Source organism: Brachycentrus maculatus, unplaced genomic scaffold, assembly GCF_059751285.1.
Source record: "Brachycentrus maculatus isolate JH-2025_06_01 unplaced genomic scaffold, ASM5975128v1 h1tg000632l, whole genome shotgun sequence".
NCBI lineage: Eukaryota > Metazoa > Arthropoda > Insecta > Trichoptera > Brachycentridae > Brachycentrus > Brachycentrus maculatus.
The window spans coordinates 115,275-138,794 of NW_028281368.1; the positions used below are offsets into that span (position 1 = coordinate 115,275).

General features: G+C 30.6%; 1 protein-coding gene across 1 annotated transcript in view; it reads left to right on the forward strand.

Moving 5' to 3' along the window:
- The first annotated feature begins 28 nt into the window (after positions 1-28).
- Positions 29-23,520, forward strand: part of LOC148300944 (uncharacterized) — a 43,513-nt gene continuing 20,021 nt past the window's right edge. Inside the window, exons 1-2 of the mRNA XM_088274056.1 lie at positions 29-544; positions 18,297-18,568. Of these exons, the coding sequence (XP_088130182.1) occupies positions 18,508-18,568 (61 nt within the window). The 5' untranslated portion in view covers positions 29-544; positions 18,297-18,507. The remainder of the gene's footprint in view (positions 545-18,296; positions 18,569-23,520) is intronic.

The following is a 23,520-nucleotide window of genomic DNA, read 5'->3' on the forward strand; positions in this document are numbered from 1 at the left end:
GGCTCAAAGCACTGACACTGAATACGTCAGTTTCCGAGCGACTTCAGCGGAGTAGTGGGAAGTGGGATAGAACCTCTTTATTCTTTAGGCCAACACCACTGTTACCAGTTACCTCCTGTACTCTGCAACCGTGTCGCCGAAAAGGAACGTCGCTCGGCAATAGCGATTGATATCGGAAAATATAAATGATCGCTTACTTTGCCATCGGTGCCGACGTTTATGTCGCTGATGCATTTCTCTTGCACTATTTGAATATTTTCTCATCGCGTTTTCAACTGGCGGCAGCCACCAGTATCAGAGTAGACTCCGATCGGCTGGCAGCCTGCGCCGTCAGTTTCCATTCGCAGTGCGTAGAGTGTATGTTCGCGTCGCGTGTGCCGTGTTTTGGTTTACCTTTGACTGGACAATTGAAATTGTGCAAACGGTTCTGTAATACTTTCGAGGACACAAGGTTACTACTCTGAGGAAAGATTACGAACTTTTTTAGTTCTAAAAGAAAGACACCGTTAAACCAGTGAATATTTTATGTGAGTGATTTAAATACGTAAGTACGAAATGATTTCTATTACTTTTCACTCATTTGTAAAAGAGAATACAGTTCATGAATATTTAATTTTTTTAGACAAAAAAAAACAATATTCTCGGGTATTGTATGTGCTTAAATGGTTTGTCTATGTTAAATGTGAATAATTTCGGAATATTGTTGAACTGCACAATATTCATGATGATTTGTCAAAGCTTACTGAACACAACAGCTGTTAAAAGTTTAAGGCATCCAAATATGCCCGGGTTTGGATTTCCATGTTTTATCGCCTCATTGAGAAATAAACTTACTGTCAAGATAATAAAAATAAAACATAAAAAGCGTTTGAAAAAAGCATAATTTATTCATCGAATTACAGTTTAAGTAAACTTTTCTTTATGATAATTAAATCATGAAACATAATTCCGTGCATTCATATAATTTATGCAATTACTGACAAATTTGGTTTAATTTGACTAATATCCAAGGATAATCTTTACCACACATCAATAAAATAGATAATGGTTTATATATATAGATTAACATAGCACAAATCGATCATCGAACTCATAGTGATAAAATAATAAATCTGTACAAATGTTATTTTTAATTGACGTATAAATAAAAACTAAATATTAAAAATTATCTTGTTTCGATCTTTTGATAAACTTTAGGTAGATGCCTGAATAATAATTTATAAAAAAAACATAATTAAATATTATTAATTAAATATTACATTGTTGTTCATTAATAGATTTTATTTGTTCTGTTTTTTTCGAAAAACCAAATAAACTGAATACTAAATCTCAGTTTCAGTTCAAAAATTTCGGGATAAGGAAATTCGGCAACATATAATAATTGATGAAAAACGGTTTTGGATATATGGTATGTAATAATATCCACCCCAAAGTCCATGTAAAGTTTATGTTTCCAGGTTTTATTAAATAAACTTTATAAAATTCAACACCTTTGTTTTTATAATTTTTTTTATTATTAGTACACTTTAACCTATCGGTTTCGACAAGAACCTTGTCATCATCACTATTTATTAAATAATGTTTCACCAAAAATGTATGTAGCAAAGTATCTATCTATAAGTAATATTATTTTAAGCAAACAAAGAATTGTAGTCAAGAGTAAATTTGGGGAATCTTGATGAATTCTCTTAAAATTCACAACATTATTTTACAATATATTGCTACAAAAACTAACTATACATTTTTGAAGCTGACTTAGTCAATTTATTTTTTAGTGAATTCCAAAATTTCACTAAAACGGTTTCGCAATATTATGTACTTACTGTTTTGTCTTAAAAATAAAGTGTATTTTTATTACATTAAATGAAAAAATAGAGAGTAAGTAAAGGAGGAAGGGCAACGAGTATTTTATTTTTATAAATTATGAGTGCATTATTTACTAACAATTAAATTGATAGGTTGCAAGGAAATGATTTTACTTCATTCACGCCAGCATAAAATCGCTATACCGATAGATAGTGAAGGAGGATAATATAATTATACAAGCACGAACTCTTTTTTACAGATATTGTTTGTAAACCACTTAGCGAAGCGTTTCTTACTAAATAATGTATAAAATTCAACACTTCTGCTTTCACTTGTGGTCTGCTAATGCAAACTGTTAAATACCTTATCTGACTTTATTGTTTAGCATCATTCGTCGTCAAATATAGTGCACTTGCGTTTTAAAAATAAAACAAACCGTTGAAAAAAGCAAATAAATTGTTTATGTCGAGGATTCTAAATATACTAATGTGAACCGGAAAATCATGATCCTTCGTCGATGTATCATTTCATGCTCTAGATCACAGGTTTCCAAACTTTTTTTGTCTGGCGCCCCCCTATCAAAATTTCTCGTCTAAGGGGAAAATAATATCGACAGAATTTCCCATCATAGTAAAAGAGAAAGATTAAAAATAATTATAATAAAAAAATATAAAATAAAAAATATATACATATATATATATATATATATATATATATATATATATATATATATATATATATATATATATATATATATATATATATATATATATATATATATATATATATATATATATATATATATATATATATATATATATATATATATATATATATATATATATATATATATCTTACTTCTTAGCTCTTCTATCTATCTCTTTGGGCTTCTTATACCCTGTAAAAGTCTTCTAGAATGACCACAAGGAGGCGTTATCGCCCATTTTGAGAAATACTGATCTAGATGCTTGCTAATATAGATCTGGAGTAAAATTCACATTTGAACATACTATACGTATAATAAATTACTCTATATCTTTATATTCTCATTGTGCCTGTGAAATAGGGCATTTCGACCCGCTTTATTTTTCCATCAGAAATTCTTATTTAAATTGGATCTCATACCTTGATCTCAAAGCTTTTTTCTGTGCAATTTAATTGATTTATGTAAGCACCAAGCACGTAAACTAGTGTATTTTACTTTCATTTCACCGCTAATACGAGATGTGGGTAATGTTAAAAAAATATAAAATAAATAAAACATTTTTGTGCTTTTCACACACACCCACTTTTGTTTTGGGAGTGTTTTTCGTAAGGTTGTATTAAACATTAATTCAGTCATCCGTTTCTCTATTTAAATACACATAAAACTTAAAATACATATCTTCTGAAAAAGTAGTGCATTATTACAGATGAATGGTATTATAATGAACGTACCTTCACAACGTACCTTACAACAAACCTTTGAACGTACCTTACAACTGACCATAAGAAAATCAAGGTAATTATAGACGTTTGTTTCAAAATATCTCTAATTCTATTTCAGAAGATGCGTATGATCGTTTTTGAGGTATAGTATTTTTATAAACATCTATTTTTGCCAAATTTTGGAATAGTTTTTAATGCTCGTATAAGTTTTATAAATAAAAACATTCAAACAATATGTGTTCAGGTTTTATGATACCCAGTCGATTTTTTGCACTCCTGCACCATTCTCTAGTTTGTACTATTTTTAGTCTTTAACCACACGCCAGTTTACACCATCTGCACTTCATGGTTTTTATTTAAAAAAAATACTATAAGCTCCGTTACACTTTATTCTGACCTTTTGATTATGAATTGTCCTTACTATGTTCAGTACATACTAAGGTACGTCTGCATAAACATGTGACCGTCAGGCGTATGATATCTTTATAAGGCAAGTGGTTAAAGATTAATTTATGTTAAACGGTAATTTGAAAATAACGGTAAATGATCACCATATTCGTACAAATAATTCAATCAACGCTGCGCATAAAAATAAGATCTCTATATCATTTGACTGGACAGTAAGCTGCTTACTCCATCTCAAGATATTAGGTACTCGCTTAAAATTTTTGATTATTAAATATCTGATATCCCAAAAATAAAACCATGGGGTAAAGGGTTTACGTTTTTTTATGGTTCCTTTGTTTCGATCTAATGGTCTTGATTCGTAATCAAAATTGAGAAAAATAACTTCATATCTCGGTTAAACAAATAAGTTTATTTAAAAAGTTTATTTTGAAAACATATTTTCCTTATTTTAAAATTTAAAAAAAAAATACATACTTGTAAACAAGTTAAATTTTTGAAAGATGTTTTTTTAGAATGGATTGGTGCTGGTTTTTATATTATAATGAATGGGTTTTTTGAATTTGTAATAACGGAGGAATGAAAAAAATTTATTCCACAATTTGTATCGTAGGCTTCATTATTATATTATTATTCAATAAATATTTTCATTTATTAATTTTTTAATACCAAAGTATGTACGCGTATATGAGGGCTCTGATACCATTTTTTTACTTATGGTAGCTTATGTTACAAACTAATATTAATTTAATATGATATGTATTTATATCTACTTACAATAAACAATACATTTTTTTTAAATACCATTCAAACTCTTTTCATTCTTCATACATTTAGGCATCTCATCATACATTTTCAAACCCTTATTCATAATGCAATTTTGCGATTCTGTTTTTACTTTCACAATATCAGTCTTATCCTTTTTTTATTTAAAATGCATGATTCAATCTTTGAAGTGGAATGTTGATGATTGATTAAAAACCTAATGCCCTTGTCGTTGACTTGCTCTGCATCATTATTTACTGAATTTACACTAATCTAGGAGTTTTTTTATTGCCAAGCACTTTTTACTGGTCATTAAACAACTGTGGCTCCAATTACTATTTTCAGAATGTTACAAAACATTATTTTGATTAGTTTATTTAAATATAAATTTGATTTCCATTAGTCAAGGGTACTTATGTAATCATCAGTGATCATCAGTGTCTGATTATCTATCACAAATGATCAAAAAAATATATCTGTCATCAGTAATCATAGTTAATGATTTTTGAATCGCGCATAATATAATATATCAGTATGTAATTGTCTATTGTTGTTACTAGTCAAGTGACCCTTGTATATAAATTATAGTATAGATAATAAACTATGTAACAAATGTTTTCTATATTTCGTTTTATCTGAACTTTCAACGACACCTTCGGTGAGTATTTTGTTTAAATAAAAAGTCTTACGATCTCCCACATCTGTTAGTAAGTACATTAATTGTTAATGGTAACATTATGAGAAACTATCATAATATTCTTAATCTTGAAATTTCAAATCGCAAACTGCAAATATTAGTGACATTTTTCCTTGCACCAAATATACAAATACAAATATCAAAAAGTGTTACCTTTATCACCACCATATACTTTTTCCTGAGGCTTTATTACGTATTATGACATTATTTCTACAACTCTTATTCAATATAATTATTTACAAGGATATAAGTATTCTTTGCATAATTAAAATCACCTTATTAGAAGTTAAGTACTATAAATTGTTTTTGTTGTTATTGAAAACATGTAAATACGTAATTACTTATTTTTTAATACCTTATAATAAATTATAAACGTAGATAATGATTATACCTTTTATTATTTATTTATTTAAATATTTATCATTACCCGAAACTGGCGTTGCGGGTTCGATTCCCGCCAATTGCAAAACGAATTAAAGAAATATTAATTTAAATTGGTCCGAAAGTTTGTAATGTATTCTTCACATAAACCTTCCCTTTCCTAACTTATCTACCTGCAGACAAGTTTCTAAAGTAGAGGCTTTGTGGGTTATTCATTAAAAAATATAAACATATTATGTACCGAAAATTCATCCTTATTTACCGTAATGGTGTAAATAAAGCACAGCATCGGATCGCATTATTTAACTCGGTTACTTATCATATGAATGCTGTATAGGATACAAATGATGAATATTATATGGAGTATAAGGGTTTAGGACAAAACTGGAAAGTAACTATAATGGAAAGTAAATGAAGGAGGAACACAATGACGAAACGGAGAATATGTAATTATTTCTAATATGGACTAGGACTCTCGAGATCGCATAACCGTACTCGAACAAATTTGTGTGATTTCAAACTGCTTAAGTGTACCCTTGAGAATGAGTCTAAATACATAGATAATAAATACATTTCTTATTACAACTACATCGTGGGTGTACTGGCAAAAAAACTATGCAACTTCTTTAACTCGAAAATATGCAATTTTGACTTAATGATTTAATTATAAAGTTTTCCACGTTCTATAAACTGGCCAAATACACTAAGTAGTTTGAAATGTCATATTCGAGTATACGTGGTTTTAAAAGTAAATTCAACTTCAAGTTTAATAGCGGGTATCTTATTCAAGCTAAAAGCTTTAAATAACAGGGATTACTCAAACAGGGATTTTAGAGTCAACGTTTTTTGCCAGTATATCCACGATGTTACAAACATAATCCAATGGAAGCAACACAGGTAAATAAATAGCGCAGTAAGCTATTGAATAGAAATTGCCTACACGTATTGCTATTTGGCATACCGCTATGATGTATCATCTCTATTATGTAATCAATTTGAGCGTGTAACCGACTTATTCTTAGGGTTGCCATTCGTCCCGACATATTGGGACATGTCACAGTTAATGACAGCAGTGTCTCAACCTCTTCCGACGATCTAGACAAAGTTTGATATTAGAAAAACTTTTAGGTCTTGAAAGTATATTTTAATCTTAAAACAAAGGAGTGTAAATGCACCCCTCACCCCTTGTTTGAGAACCATAAAACATAGTGCTGCAATAATCTTTGACGGTTTAATTTACATAATATGTACGCGGAAGTATTATATGTAGAAGCATTTTTAGAGATCATGGTTAAAATTATTAAGTGGTCTGCATCACGATACTCATTAATAATTATATGATTGGTGAAAAGTTTTTTTTCTTAATGGAGATATGGATTAAGGTTCAACTAAAAAAATGCTTATATCTAACCACTGGTGTTCATACTTAATTGCGTAACAACGTACTATTTTTTTAAAATTATTTTTTACCAGTGGAATATATATTAAAAATAAATTAAATGGCGTATAATGAATTCACTAACATAGGAATGAAAACTAAATTATTATCTGATTTTAATAATGTTTTAAATAAAACAACAGGCTATTGTAACATTCATTTATAAAATCGCTTAGTATCTATAGTGAAAAAAAGATATAGATATATCAAGATATATATATATATATATATATATATATATATATATATATATATATATATATATATATATATAATATATATATATATATATATATATATATATATATATATATATATGTATATATATATATATATATATATATATATATATATATATATATATATATATATACATATACACATAACGCATAATATATACACGTTTCGAAAATCAATGTACACAATATGATTGTTCCGTCATGGGTAAACTGAAAAATGTTGTATAGTTGTAACCAGCCAATGCCAGGTCGTTGACTGATATTTATATTCTCATATTGATATCATTTTTAGAATATCAACGATTTAAACGCAGTAGTTAATTTTAAAAAAAAAATATACGCGGTACTTGAACAAAAAATGTTTTTATATTGGTCAAAATATCAAGCATGATTGAATGTCGTGGGTCATGTACCTAGATACCAGTTAATGTCTAGGTAAATGTAATTCCATGGATGTACTAACCTGCCCATGTATCTTCGTGCCCGCCTCTATGGTAAGTGCCGTACAGTTCAAAACCTGTACTAACCGAGGACTTTCTAAGAAAGTTATAAATCAGCTTCTAATGTGCCCACACCTACCCTGTACTCACAAGTTACCGAAGTTTTACTTTTTAGAGATAGTGTAAAAAATCAAATCTCAAAGAATCCCTAGCCTTTTTTAAACATTAGTAAGTATATTGCATCAGAGAAACGTAGATTTAAGGCCTTACTACTCCCAATAATAGAATTCGTTAAGCGAGAGCCGACGTCACTTCACACACGATTTTTTTAGATAACATTTTTCTTATTACAATTTTCTCAGGCATCTAATAAATATCTTCTTCTTCTTTTTATCCTTTTCCGCACCTGATGGTGCTTAGGGCAATGCATCATATAAACGCAGTTTTATCTTAATAGTCAACACATAAAGGAAAGGTAATCAGCCCTCCGTATCAGGTACCAGTCCAGGGTAATATTGAATAAATATTAGAGTGAACAAATCACTTATATTTATTTCACCCCCCCTAGGAATCGAACCCGGGACCTCCAGTGTGGTAGCCGAGCGTGCTGACCACTACACTAAATATGTATATATTTTAAATCCCATAGGAGTCGTAACAATCGGCGGGTATGTATGAGGAGATGCATGAACGTGGAAGAGGCGAAGAATGTTTGCAAGGACAGAGTGGTGTGGCGCTCTATTCTCTCTGCCTACCCCTGCGGGGAAGCGGCGTAATGTTTAGTTAGTTTAGTTTTTTAAATCCCATAATACAAAAAATACAATTTTCTAATAGAAAGGGGTCGAGAGTCATCCATTGTCCTCAAATATTTTAAACAAAAATAAACATTTGATATTTATTTGAACAGCCTTAATTTATAGATGCTCTCGAGACAGAGGAAGCTGTATGACCGGTAGATTGTAAGTGCGGGGATCTAGGTCAATCCGCTCCGAGAGAGTGCGCCCCTCCTCTCCCCGTCCCAACCGGTAGAAAGTGATGATGCATCCAGCGTGCGCATACCCAGCTCGCTAATGTAATGTCACAGCCATGAGCCTACTAATTATATTTAGTCTTCATTGTTTATGTAATCATTTATGGTATTACAACACACGCAAAACGCCATCCTAGACACGCCTATAATATTATTTATTTAAACTTCATGTACAGAAAAGAAATAAGTACATTGGCGGGCTTATTGCTAAAAAGCGATAACTTCCAACCAACAAAAACGATGTGGTAAAATCTATCCACTTTTAATTTTTGTTTTACTTAGTAAATATCACTATTTCTAAAAATCTACTGTGACACGTGTTTCGATGCATTCCGCATCATTTTCAAACACCGTATATTTCAAATACGGTGTTTAAAAATGATACGGTATGCATAGAAACACGTTTCACAGTAGATTTTAAGAAATAGTAATATTTTCTAAGTAAAACATTAACTAATTATTTTAACTTAAGCAAGAATAAATATAATCTTTCCCTACATATGGTAAATGTACATGTGCATAGGTAGGTAGATGTGTAGGTGGGAAAAATATTTCATACAATACATTTTAAAAGTCTTCCCATGCTCTCGGTATTCAATACCCAACCTACTTACTTTCTTCCTTTGTTTCCAAATTTCATGGGACACTACCGTTATATAACGAGAACATAATACATAATTCCGTTACTAGACATATCGAACACGAATACAACACACGACTGACATTTAGCTAATCGAAATGGCGGCCGAGTACGTCAAATGAAAATTCACAATCTTTCTGTCCGCCTCCGTAGTGTAATGGTCAGCATGCTCGCCTACCGTTCTGGAGGTCCCGGGTTCGATTCCCAAGGAGGGTTTAATAAATATAAGTGATTCACTCTAATATTTATTCAATATAACATTGGACTGGTACCTGAAGTGGAGGGCTGATCACCTTTCCTTCATGTGTAAACGATCGAGATAACACTGCGTTTATATGAAGCAGTGCCCTATGCACCATTGGGGTGCGGTAAGGGATTTATTATTAATATTAAACATGAAACCGGACGTAACAAAAGTATTGATATCTCAACATAAATGAAGAAGGATACGTCTGATTGATAACCACACAACTCAAATTTTGGAAGTTATATTTATGTTTTTTTTTTTTTATATTCAAAGCATTTACTTTGTGGTCAAACATTTTAATTGATATTAGTAATGTTAGTAAATAACCACTCACCGACTACTTCTGTCTACCGGTTTCGAGACGTACCCGTCTCTTCGTCAGGACATACACTACAATTTAACAATCATGATTGTTAAATTGTAGTGTATGTCCTGACGAAGAGACGGGTACGTCTCGAAACCGGTAGACAGAAGTAGTCGGTGAGTGGTTATTTACTAACATTACTAATATCAATAGTTATATTTATGCTTCATTCGCCACTTCCTTGCATATGCTACATCTTAGGGACCATCCGTATTTCACCATTTGTGGTAGGGATATGTATTTTTTTTATAGCAGAGATCTTCGTGAAATGTATGCAAGATTCTTCCCATCGGAACAGTCCTTTAACAGGTTGTAGGCCCTGTAAATGATCAGGCTTCCATATTCTTCTACACCTATGGTAAGATATTAATATAAAGCTGAGACAAACCAAGATTTTGTGGACCAAGATTTGGACGCACTCAAAATATTATCATATATATCAAAGTAACCTGGAAATCGAAGTCGAAGACATGTTTTTGGTCTACCCATTTTGTTTATTTCTGTTTATATTTTTGACTAAAAACAGTTTTAAAAAGTATTATTTTATTAGTGTATTATCCGCCTCCGTAGTGTGATTGTCAGCACGCTCGGCTACCGTTCTGGATTGAGGTCCCGGGTTCGATTCCCTGGGGGGGAGTCAAATAAATATAAGTGATTTTTTCACACTAATATTTATTCAATATTATCCTCGACTGGTACCAGAAGCGAAGGGCTGATCACCTTTCCTTCATGCGTTAATGATCACGATAACACTGCGCATGCACCATCATCACTCATCCGCACCCTATGCACCATCGGGTGCGAATGAGGGTTTGAAGATGAAGAAGAATGTATTTTTAAACTTTAGAAAAGAAATAACACCTCATTAAATCTGATCAACGTATTTATACGTAACTAGTACCGGTGTACACGTCCATTGATTTAAACAAACGCACTGTAGACGCAAAACAATTACGTCATAAGATAAAATGAAAATTAACCGGTAAACCAATGTCGACATATATAGTATGCAGCGTTCACTTCTTATTTTCAGTTCACTTAATGAATCCTGAGACATAATTGGTTAATTGTGGCTTTAGTCCACCAAAAGACATTTTTTAAACCATCCGTAAACAATAGAATCGGTCCAACGCTAATAGTGTAAATTTCAGGTAAAATTAATGCCTTCATAAATTGACTCGGCAGTCACTTTGTGGTAAAATCTATCCATTTAGAATTTAAGTTCTACTTAGAAAATATATTTAAGTTTTACTCTAAAATTTAGAATTAGCTTCACATACGGTTTTTGAAAATGATGTAAAATGCATGGAAACACGTTTCACAATAAGTTTTATGTGGTATTTACTAAGCAAAACCCAAATTATAAATTAATGACAATAAAGGCTAATACAAAAAAAACGCTTTTCTTAAAAAAATGTTCTAACTCTGACGCACATACAACAGTTTAGAAAGCGACTGTAAACACAATTTTCCCTATAAATATTTAGAATGATTAATTTTGTATAGTGCTATAAGATATACATATGTATATATTTACACAGGCACCTATATAATTTTTCTTCAATTATAGAATTGATGATCAAGTACTTTGTATATTAGTACGATATCCTGAAAATAAATTTATTGTATAAAATAAAAGAATATTATTTTGAAAAACCCTTTTCACATAAAAAAACCCTAAACAAGCGAATTCAAATTACATACTTGAAATACAATACATTTAATACGTATTTCTATCTACTGTGTTGTATTTTATGCACACAAACGTAATATGTAAAAGACAGCAAAATTATGGTAAACAGAAAGGACTAAAGTAAAAGTTTTCACTGTGAATTTAATTGCATCAGCATCAATTATAAATTCATAATTGAATAATTGTTAATCACACCGCAACCTTCACTTATTATTTATTATTATATTATTATTATTAATTATGTATGTACGACTAGTTATTGTTAATTCGTCTGCTGAAACAGCGGCGCCACTTTCTCCCAAATAATTCGCATGGCTTTGTCACTTGCGATTGTCTCTCAAAGACATCAATTAAATTCCTCGACTCCGTTGCACTTAGAATGGCGTAAAATTATTTTCTTTATATTTCTAATTTCTTTAAGTCTACAACAGTGACAGTCGTGAATCTCATCAAACCGAATGTGTTGTCTGGTTTATTTTAATATGTTTGGTAGAAATATCGTAATGCTCAATAAATATGTACGTAGATATTATTTTACGATGTGGTCAAATTATAATATATGGCTGTTGTTGTTCATCGTCATGTTACGGTCATTCGACATTTCAATAAAATAGAAAACTATCAGAGATATTGTTATTATTTATAGCTATCCAAGATTTCTCTCGAGAAACCTATCCAAGGAAGGTGCGGTTGCCTGTATTACTGATATCATATTTCCCATAACATTCAATTATTTTAGCACCATGACTTTTGGCCATTATTTGTAACAAAAAAAATATGAGGGTCAAATAGACTTTATCTTCCTGAATTCAAAAAGTGATTTTTTCAAATATTTATTTGGCAGTCTGGATGTTTCTGCCAGTGTCAAGTATTATTCTTAATTACAAACAAAAAAAATAATAATAGAAAATAATAAAAACAATTAATACAAAATTTCATAGTTTAAATGCGTTTAGCTTTATCATTTTAGAAATTATGACTGCAATTCTAGAATTAGGTTTAGAAAGAAGGGTGGATACTTGGGTGGGGAGTTGGATTCCTGCCCGTGTTAAGCTATTTAGAAAGTTCTTCTCTGTTGTGAACGGACACTGAAAGAACGTATGGTTTGCATCCCCTATATCTTGTCCACATTCGCAATATGGTGATGTAACGCACTTTATCTTACAGAGATAAAGTTATTTTCTTGTATGTTCCTGCAAATTTTTAAAATATTTTTCTGCTTTACTCATTTTTCATCAAGAAAAAAAGTGCACAGTATATTATTAAAGTTCAGACCGACTCAATGCTATCGCAATATTTTGAACAACTAAGAAGCACCGTAGCGGAACGCAGTAATATTGTAGTTTTATGTTTTTACGCACAAACGCGAAGTGACATAATAGCATTACTTCTCTATCAAGCACCAAGGATATCAACTTTGAATATTTTCTATAGTATTACAGAAATGAGCACACTACGATTTTACTGCAGGCACGGGCGTAGACTTTTGAGGGATAAAAGTAACTTTTCTTATTGAGGTCTGTCCATTAATAAGGAAAGATTTTTTTAAAAAAAGGTTTAGATTCTAGTCTAGGTTATACGGTATGTTAACGTACCTTAACCTAGCAGTTTTATTTAAAATACAATAAAAAATTGAAAATAAATAAAAATATACTTTCATTCGAAAAGAAATCTTAGAAACGATTCAGAATTTCCTCATTTTTTTGCAATAATGTAACAAAATTTTAACGAAGTTTTTCTGCTGAATTATGGAAAATGGTTTATTGTTGAATTGGCCATTTAAGTGGAAGTCGTATATAATTAATAAACTGTTTTAAACTAAACTGTTAGTTTATACATGCTACTCGTAGTAATATTTTCGTATCAATGCTGCGGTCATTGTGCAAGTACAGGAAAACTTAATAAGACCAGTCACCTTGAAGTGGAAACATACACTTACCTCCCAGGTATTGACGTAATTATTCTAACAGAAGATGTCGCCGGGGATTGTACATGATATAATACTAATGTTTGAATCGTCGATAGATACTTTACTATTTTTCCACTACTTTCATAACTTAATTTATTTATAATAAATTATATCTAATATGGTGTTTTGCACGGCCACAAAATTAAACAATGGGGTCTAATAGTAATGAATATTGTTTGACTTAAAACTAAATGTTATGTGTAGAATCGGCTAAAGCCTTCTCTATTTAAATATGTCATGCTTTTTAAGATATTTCTAAAATAAAGTACATATAACGTGTAATGTATTAGGTATAAACCCTAAAAGCATCATAATTTAAATACAGGCAAAACAATATATATTTGTAAAATTTTATACACCTGGCTATGAACTCAAAATTATGTAAAAAATAATAATGAAAGAAACGAACTGTCTTAAAAATTTTACATTAAATTATTTCGTCATTGGTTTTTTTTCATCTAATTTTCAGTTTTGGTTAGTCACTATAATGTAAATACGTTAACGAATCTCTTCATTTCATCCACGTTGTTTCATTACTATACACAAAATTCTTTGGTGGAAAATTATAGTTTTTTTCCTTTTAAATATATATATATATATATATATATATATATATATATATATATATATATATATATATATATATATATATATATATATATATATATATATATATATATATATATATATATATATATATATATATATATATATATATATATATATATATATATATATATATATATATATATATATATATATATATTTATATATATATATATATATATATATATATATATATATATATATATATATATATATATATATATATATATATATATATATATATATATATATATATATATATATATTTATTTATTTATATTTATAAATATTTTATATAAAGGTTCTTAAAGATATTTCAAATAAAAACTGTTTTTAGGCATATCTAAGCGACCGTTGTTTGAAAACTGGAACTCGATTTTGGACTGAGTTTTATCCTGAAAATATCCTCAATCCAACCCAGTTTGCCGAATATTAAGGTATATTTAAAGCTCTATCTCATTTTATCTCGTTTTATTCCATAAAATAAATACCTTATTGTCCACCATGGTCAATTTAGTATGCCAATTATGTTTTTCGTTTATCCTTTATCAACTAAATTGGTTTCAATTGAAAAATTGTTTAAAACATAAGTCCTCATCGTACCTTGTGCGCGATTGTTCCCTGACCTCGCCGTTGCAAAATTATATTATTCAATTCAGGGATCAAATTTATCGAAATCTCAATCTTATTTTAAAATACAGCTTTATAAATATATCTTTTATTAAAGATATCTCAACTTGAGATGAATAATCTACACTTCAAATAATATAAATTTAACAAAGTAAAATATCTGAAAAAAAATGCTTGATTATATTTTTATTCAATTTAAAAACTTAGAACTATATTTATAATTTTTATTAAATTAACACGTTCCCGTTTCATCAAGCATTATATTTGATGAATTTATTTTCCTACTTTAAGAAAAATTATTGCAAATTAAATAAATAGACTCTCTATTGCAATTTACTATTGCCGAATGTCTTGTAATTTGCGACATTATAATATTGCGATACAATAATATTATTTTATCTCAAATTGAAGTGCGGAAATGCCGACTATTTTCAAGCAAACAATACAGGCGCATCGGTTGGCTTGTAAAATCAAATTACCCATTACTGCCATATAATTTGGTGATAATGATAGTCGCAAATATAACTCTGATAGTCCTAACTACAACAATGAACAGGAAGATTATTCTCATGGGTGATGGATACTATACATCTATGTAATGTTATAGCTACGATGATACGATATATGTGTAACTATGTAGGAACCTAAAAATATACATCCAGTAACAAGTTACATAGTTTCCTGACTGAAGCTAACCGTTATGAAATAAGAAAACTTAGTATATTTTAAAGTAGAAATATGTAAATTTGAATCGCTATTAAATTATTACTTAATGAAAATAAATATTTGATTGTTTAAAAAGTCGTATATTTGAAAGAAAATATGTAAAGCATATAAAATAAATTACATTGAAATCACTTCCTTATGTGCTAATTTGAATTCATATCTAATTAAATAGGTAGCTTACCTAAAAATTCTACTTTTACCGTATCTGCTCCCTATGTGATGCATATGGAGTTCACAAACTGTATTCAGACTTTTCTGTTGGCTGCTAGCTCCCTTGCATCATCCCAAGTCAGGTCCGCGTCCCGAAGTTCAGACGAGAACTGCCGACGAATTGTCAGCAGTGGTCATCCCGGGCGGCGCGAACCTGATGCCTTGTAAAAGAGTCAAGCTTGATGACGGCACTCAGGAGGCATGCGGAGTACATGCGGAGTACATGACGACAGTTGTGACCTATATTTGCTTGTGTCAGTAATGACAAAACCTGGTCATTGGTCAAATAAAATAAATGTGGAAAAACTGTTCTTGTTATTTTATTTTGACCTTTTTATATCAATGTTTTATATGTAGGTACGTGCAATTTAAATTTGTCATGGTAAACTCATATCTAAATAATAATAATTTTTACGGATAATTATACCCATATTTATTACTATTTAAAATTATTGTTTGAAGCCTAGATTACATTCAAAATACCATCACGAGTTTATTTTATTTTGTACCACAAATGATCCTAAAACAAATAATTTGTTTTACAATGTGTAATTTATGTATCATGGTTAAACACGGTCCTTGAAAAGCGAAATTATTCATGGTAAATACACGTTCCTCACATCGAAACCAATTTATAATGCTGAAATTATTGTTCTTGTGGTTTTGAGCAACAGCGCTGTTGAACGTTTTCTGGGCCAACTTCATTATATTCGCAAATTGCATGTCGCAACTTCAGACCTATGATTATTTAAAATGCGATTATAATGCAAGATATATGGTTAATTTTCTAATGAAGCAGATATATGGCTATATTTATTAATCGGTGCGATACGTGTATGGAAATAATGTCGTACACGCTTATAAAGTTTCTTGCCTGACCAAGCATTGTTGTATTTTCTCAATTTGGTATGTAATACATTGTTGTTTGTATGGTTCACAATAAATTTATAGTATTTTATAATAATGGTTAAATATATTTATAAATATATATTTAAGTCTTCATATGGTACAAGGTGTTAATATAAAATACTCTGCAGTAACCTGATTCGCCGCTCACCTTTTTTCATGGCCTTAGCTAATATAAAAGTTTTAACTCAATTGGTCAATTTTCAAAAATAAGTAGTAATAGTTGTTTGATAAATATTTTTATTCTGAAGATACATTTTTCAGCGAAAGTACTGTAGAAAGTAAATGTCTTCAAACATGCATAATAGTAGAGAAATTATAATTTAATCGATTTGTAATATAAAACAATTTGACGCGTTAAATTTTATTAAAGAAAATATTTACCATAAATAATTAATTTTAATAAAAAAAAGAACGATATAACAGCATATACCTTACTAATGTTACTATTGTTCCCACACTTCAAACAAAAAAAGAACCAATATGTTTCTTAACCGTGATTGTATTCCAGGATTTCCTGTTTGATCGAATAAGCAGTGTCATTTTTGCACTGTTTTCTATTCTTTCTATGAAAATGCGGAAATTCTCACTTAAGGAAGTGTGTTTTGTGCATTAGTGTAGGCTTGTTGTTCGGAAGATATAATTTATTACAATGCTAATAAATTGGAAAGTACGTTCACTAGTCGCTTCATATATAACGATAATTAACTAGTTATGTTGTTACGTTTTGTTGATAATACTTTCATCGTATAAAAATAATTTAATATCTGTGAACTCCCCAATCATACCCCCCAAGAATATAACTTCCACGGATCGGTGGAATACATTTACATATAAACAATATACAGACATATATTTTAACATAAAATTAATTTAATTTTAGAAGAAACAATTATTGGATAAAAATAATGCATAAATATTATTGAATTTGAAAATATAAGTTATGTAAATGCTATTTTTATGGTACGTCTATGTTTCCATAAACATTTTTACCAAAATATTATTTTTCGATAAAAGGGCTTCACAGTCGAGGCCACGAAAACCCTACGGATATTGAAACTTTTTGGGCCCCACTAAAATGGCAATTGTATTTTCCTTCTTAGGAAACAATAACAAAGCGTTTATTCCTACGTAATATGATTATCTTTTAGATGAAAAGAACGCAGTTATGAATCTTCACAACTTAACTAAACATCCCCAAATTTCAACAATGGGTATTGAGTATTTTTTTCAAGTATGTCGAAGCTACATCCACCCATTGTAGGTACCATTTATACATATATGTAAGCAAAAACTCCTCTCGTTTCAACAACAACTTAACAATCCAATCGCAAGCCCCAACATACACAAATGCAACTCAAAAGCTACGAAAATCTTAGCACAAGTTCGATCATACGCAAATGGACTTCAAAACAGTGCTATAGGGTAGAATGCAGGCGATAAGAAACTGATAGTTTTTATTTAATGTATTTTTGTTACAAGGTCAAATTTCAATATGAGCAATGAGTAGCGCCAATGTGGCATGAAAAATGAATACCAACTCGACCAAGTCACCGATAGATAGTTAGTCGATCGAATGCACCGTTAATGGTCTATTAATGACGTTAAAATTCGTCTTGTTGCATTATTTGATGATTGGTTGTAGTTGATTACATTGCCGAATGATTTGGTTTCAGAAATAAGCAGTACCAAGTGCGACATCGTCCGCCGTCCGGGACGGTCAGCGTGGAATCACAATTCCGTGGCGCTAATTACCGCGAACGGTGATTACTGATTACAATGTGAAAGTGGACCCGGAACCCGCACAGCCACAGAGTGATTAGACAGAGACGGGGCAGTGATTATGTTGTGAGAGTGAGTGGGACACACTAATGGGTAGAAGGAGAGATGATCTTCTTGCTGTTCACAACTCTTTTCTTATCAAGCCTTGGCGCCCTCGCGCGAGCTGGTGAGTCATCATATTGTTTTTATTTTAATTCTATAATAAAAATACTTGAAAGTGGTCAGGTTGGGAGTCGTAACAATCGGCGGGTATGTATGAGGAGATGCATGAACGTGGAAGAGGCGAAGAATGTTTGCAAAGACAGAGTAATGTGGCGTTCTATTCTCTCTGCCTACGCGGGAGCGGCGTGATGGTTAGTTAGTTAGTTAGTTTTAATAAAAAACAACAACAACCTAGGATGCTCAGAACCGAAAATGCTCAAGCAATATTGTTAACTCTAACTTTTAGGTCATATTTATACTTGAAACACGCTGTTTTTTTCCGTTAAACATTCTTTTTTATATATAAAGGGGATACCGGAGTCTAAAGTAATACGAGTCAGCAGCAACGCGGTTCTTTTCCCGCTCTTGCATTTCACCGAGCAATAATCTTGCAAAGTCCCACACTTTGCCAGTTACGTCTTGGTAATGACGTGAAACTTGAGCATAAAAATGTACGTGACAAAGATTTTAAAGGTTCGAAAGCTTGGTCAAAAGTAGCTTGAAACATTTAGCTACTTTATATTGCGAGTAAATAAATATATTATACATAGTTGGAATTATATATAAATATATAGATACCGCGTTAGGTGACCACGATGGAGGTCTCGGGTTCGATTTCCAGGGGGGTAATTCAAAAAATGTAAAAGTTTTTAACTCTAATATTTATTTGATGTTGCCCTGAACTGGTACCTGAAGCGTGATACTGATCACCTTGTCTTATATAATTAATTAATGATCAATTGAACATTGGATCAATTTCATCTCCCCGTATTAGACTTTTTTTCTCGGTCTTCGAGAAAATCTCTCAAATTTGATAAGGTGGAGTATAATCAATTAATAATAATAAATAGTAAGTTATGTTATTTAAAAAGTATATTATAAGAGTTCCTAGTCTGCTTATTTAATGTTTAATGAATTCACAATTAAAACATAATTAATGAATTACTAAAATTTTCTGATTAGAAAAAAAGTATATTTTGAGATTAGATTTCGTAAATAAAAAAAAGAACAGGAATAACTTTTTGACCGTTTTGAAATGAAGACAATTTTCCAGGGATATTCCATTATGTTAAAGAGAATATCTAGAATAAAAAGTAATGCATTGCGAAATCAAGAAAAGATAATATTTTTTAATGTAAAAGATGGACGAAAATGTATCTAGATATAGCACAAAGGTACCTACCTACAACTTACTTGATATTACTAACAAAATTAACGAATTTCTAAAAAAAAACTATTTTTGTGCAATGAAACTTGACCCTAATGCATTAACAGCTGCGATTGAAATACTCGGTGATCAGATTCACTTCTTGATCACAAACATGATCATGACCGTATCCGAACTTGTGTCAGATCAGGTCAGAACTTAGAATACAAAATATTCTAAATTAACATAGATTTAGATTTTTTTAATGAAACAGGGAGATCAATGAGATTTGACTTTTATCGGATAAAATTATATTTTTTAATATTTGTAAGGTAAATAATTTTAAAAATTATTTATTTTCAATGTGGTTTTATAATATATTTATTAATATTCAAAAAAATAAAAATAAACAATGATATCTATCTTAATTTTATAAAATATCAAGTAATCGTTTTTTTGTTATTAGTTAACGAGATACCAGAAAATGTTTAATAATCTTGCAGATAATTGTTTAAAAAGTTACCATTACATCATATAATGTGCGTTATGCAATAACATTAACATGTATATTTGTTCTCGTGTATCATCCCTGTGCTTACGTATGGTCTGGAAACTATTACCTCAACAGTGGGGGCCATACGTAAATTGAGATGTGCACAGCGGTCTATGGAGAGACAATTCCTAGGCTTTATTTAGTCTGAGAAATAAAATTAGAAACTAAGAAATCAGACGCCGGACAAAGGTTATTGATGTAATAGACGGTGTTGCCTAGTTAAAATAGCAATGGGCGGGTCATGTCGCTAGATAAGGAACGGACAGATAGGCATCCAGAGTTCTGCAGTGGAGACATGAAGAGGAATACTCTTAAAAAGATGGGCCGATGATATTGTCTCCATCGCGGGTAATAAATGGGTCGAAAAAGCCTAAACTAGAGAAGTTTGTACGTAATTAGAAGAGGCCTGCTTCCCCCAGTAGAGACGACTGATAAAGAAGAAAAATTAGTAAATGTGTTCATACATATTTGTATAAAACCTCGATTCCTTTTCGTGCTTAAGTCCAGCCCTGTTGGTAATGAAGAGTAATTATATAATTGATTTGAAGAGTAGGATGTGACCGTGTGTTGCTTCGAATTCACTTCCTCCGGTTAATGACCGCTCACGTTTTCGGCACAAATTTAAACTTGCGGTTCTTTTAACGGATGTGGTTTTACTATAAGATGACTAACTTGTGCATTATGTCCTACATCACTCTGTTACCCCAGTTACTTAATGAGGGCGGAGTTACTACCGAATAATTGTTCTCGTAATTGACTTCGAGGTGTACTTAGAATATCAAGGTGACGGTTATAATGGTACTCGCTCTTTTTTTGGTAAGCAAGTACCTAAATTTCTTTCACCTCAAACCTCAGAATGTTATATATATTTCGGTTTTCGTCAATTTTTGTTAGTAAGTCACAACGTTCAATATTTTTTTTTACCGAATATGTTTAAAGAAGGTAAATTAACCGGATCTTGAACCCCTGTATCCCATCCTTACTTATTCAAAATAATAATTTTCTTCACTAAATTGCCATCGCTTTTTACTCCAAATGCTAAAATAGAATACAAACGTAACCATAACCGTTTTGTGTAGCGACAATATCTCTATTTTTTATAAAATTATAATTTAAAATAAAATAAATGAAATCAATTGCGATATGATGTCAGGTATATGATTTGTTACGCAAAGCTTTCATTTCAAAATATTAAATGTGTTCTTATGCAATTTTCACATTAGCCTCTATTTACTTTTATGTAATAAAAAAAACCTGTCATTAGTGGAAAAAAATGTAGTATCCTAAAATTTACAAAATCAATACACTGCTTAAGAAATAGACTATAAAAACTGGTACATACGCAACTGCACAGAGCGCTTGCATATAAAACTACAAATTAAATAGGTAAGTATATCATACATTTTAGGTAATATTGAAACATGTATCCCTGTGGTAATGTCATGACTCCAAGTCAGAGGTCATTAATTCGACTCCTATTCTCTACTACCTCATCCATATCTATCGCTATTATAAAAAGCTTTATTTTTTATACGAAATGCAAATAAAAGAAACTTCTTAAAAATATAATTTTATTCATATCGACACGTTACAATAGATTTTAAGAAACAGTACTGTTTCTTAAAATCCGCACCATTTTCAAACACCGTATAATATTTTTCTTCCATACGAACGTGACTCGAGTACTAAAAACACTTGTGTTCTTACAAAATTTCTAAACATTAACGGAATATTTTTTTGTTTGTTTGTGAGTAAATATAGAATTATAGAAATGTTCAAGTCGCTTTCCTTTAATGAAGTCATTTTGCATATCGAATTTATTAGCAACTTTCGTTTATATAATTTTGACTAACATAGATTAACTTTTTTCTCCATCGTGCTTTCAAAAATGGAGCAACATTCGACTTGGAAAAAATTGCGTTTTTTGCAAAGTATTTATTTTGAAACGGATTGCTCAAGTACAGTTGTCTGATTGATTGCAGAAATTGAGAAGCACGGAAATAGATAATGTGTTTAAATTTAAATCCATCGCATTTCGTAAAAGTGGAGTTTAATTCTGATGACCCGCTTTTTAAAGAAATAATACCATAGCCTGTCGTGTTATTCGGGTTGGGAAAATAGTATCACCGTTAATAATCCGGTTTAAGATAGGCTTGAATAGATTTGTATTAGCTTTTGTGTACAGAACATCTGTGTGTAATATTGTGCTCTATTTGTACTGAAATCAAATAACTTCGTAAATGTAGTTCACTTTAATTTAAATACCTAAAAACTAGTAATCTGAATATAGTTGGTAAATGAAGATTTAGTAGGGGGATATGTCAGTATTTCAAATCTCGCCGTTAGGTGTAGTTTATCCAACTTACACAAGCTGGATATTAGAACGAATATACTTATACTAACCCGAATGCCCTATTCTCTTTTTCCTCTTCTTAAATAATAATGCTTTCCTCCCCCATCCCCATTTTCATATTTGTACCATAATGTCATTCACCCTGAATTTTTTCTTTTTCAAAATCTGTATACATTTTGGAAACACTTCACTCATCCGAGGAACTGAATAGCAGGACTGATCACCATATTAATTTTATATGGAGACCTGTGATAAAGGGTCAAAATACAATAGTTTATTTAGAAAGGAAAACGCCAAAAGTTATAAAATAAAAAATTATGTATTTTTTTATGTGTAGGTACCTAAATGCGACCCCAGAAAATCGATCAATATAAAAAACTTTTAATGATTTTTTTAACGGTTAATTCATTTCATCAGCCGTCGTATATTAAGAGATTACACATCTCGGCAAAAAATGACACAAAGTCACTAAAAAACAGGCATTTTTTTTTTTAAATTAACGGAGCTCTTAGCAAATACTGACGAACTTCTCAAAAACGTGAAACGAAAAAGTTGTATGTCATGATGAAATGCCACTCAAGAAGTATTTCATAATGAAAAGAGGAGATCGAGGGACCGATGGAAATGTGTGCAATACTCTTGTTTGGAGAATGCAAACATGACTTCCAAATAACACTTAAGTGTATTATCCTCTCTAATGTACATTTGAATTTACGAGACTATTCACCATTCAAATTTCTTCAAATTAAATATCTTTATCAATATCTCAATCTCATAAATAAATAAAATCATTATTTACTTGCTTGAACATTTAAAGCGAAATGAACTGATTTAGTTAATAATTTATTAACTTAATAATCGTTG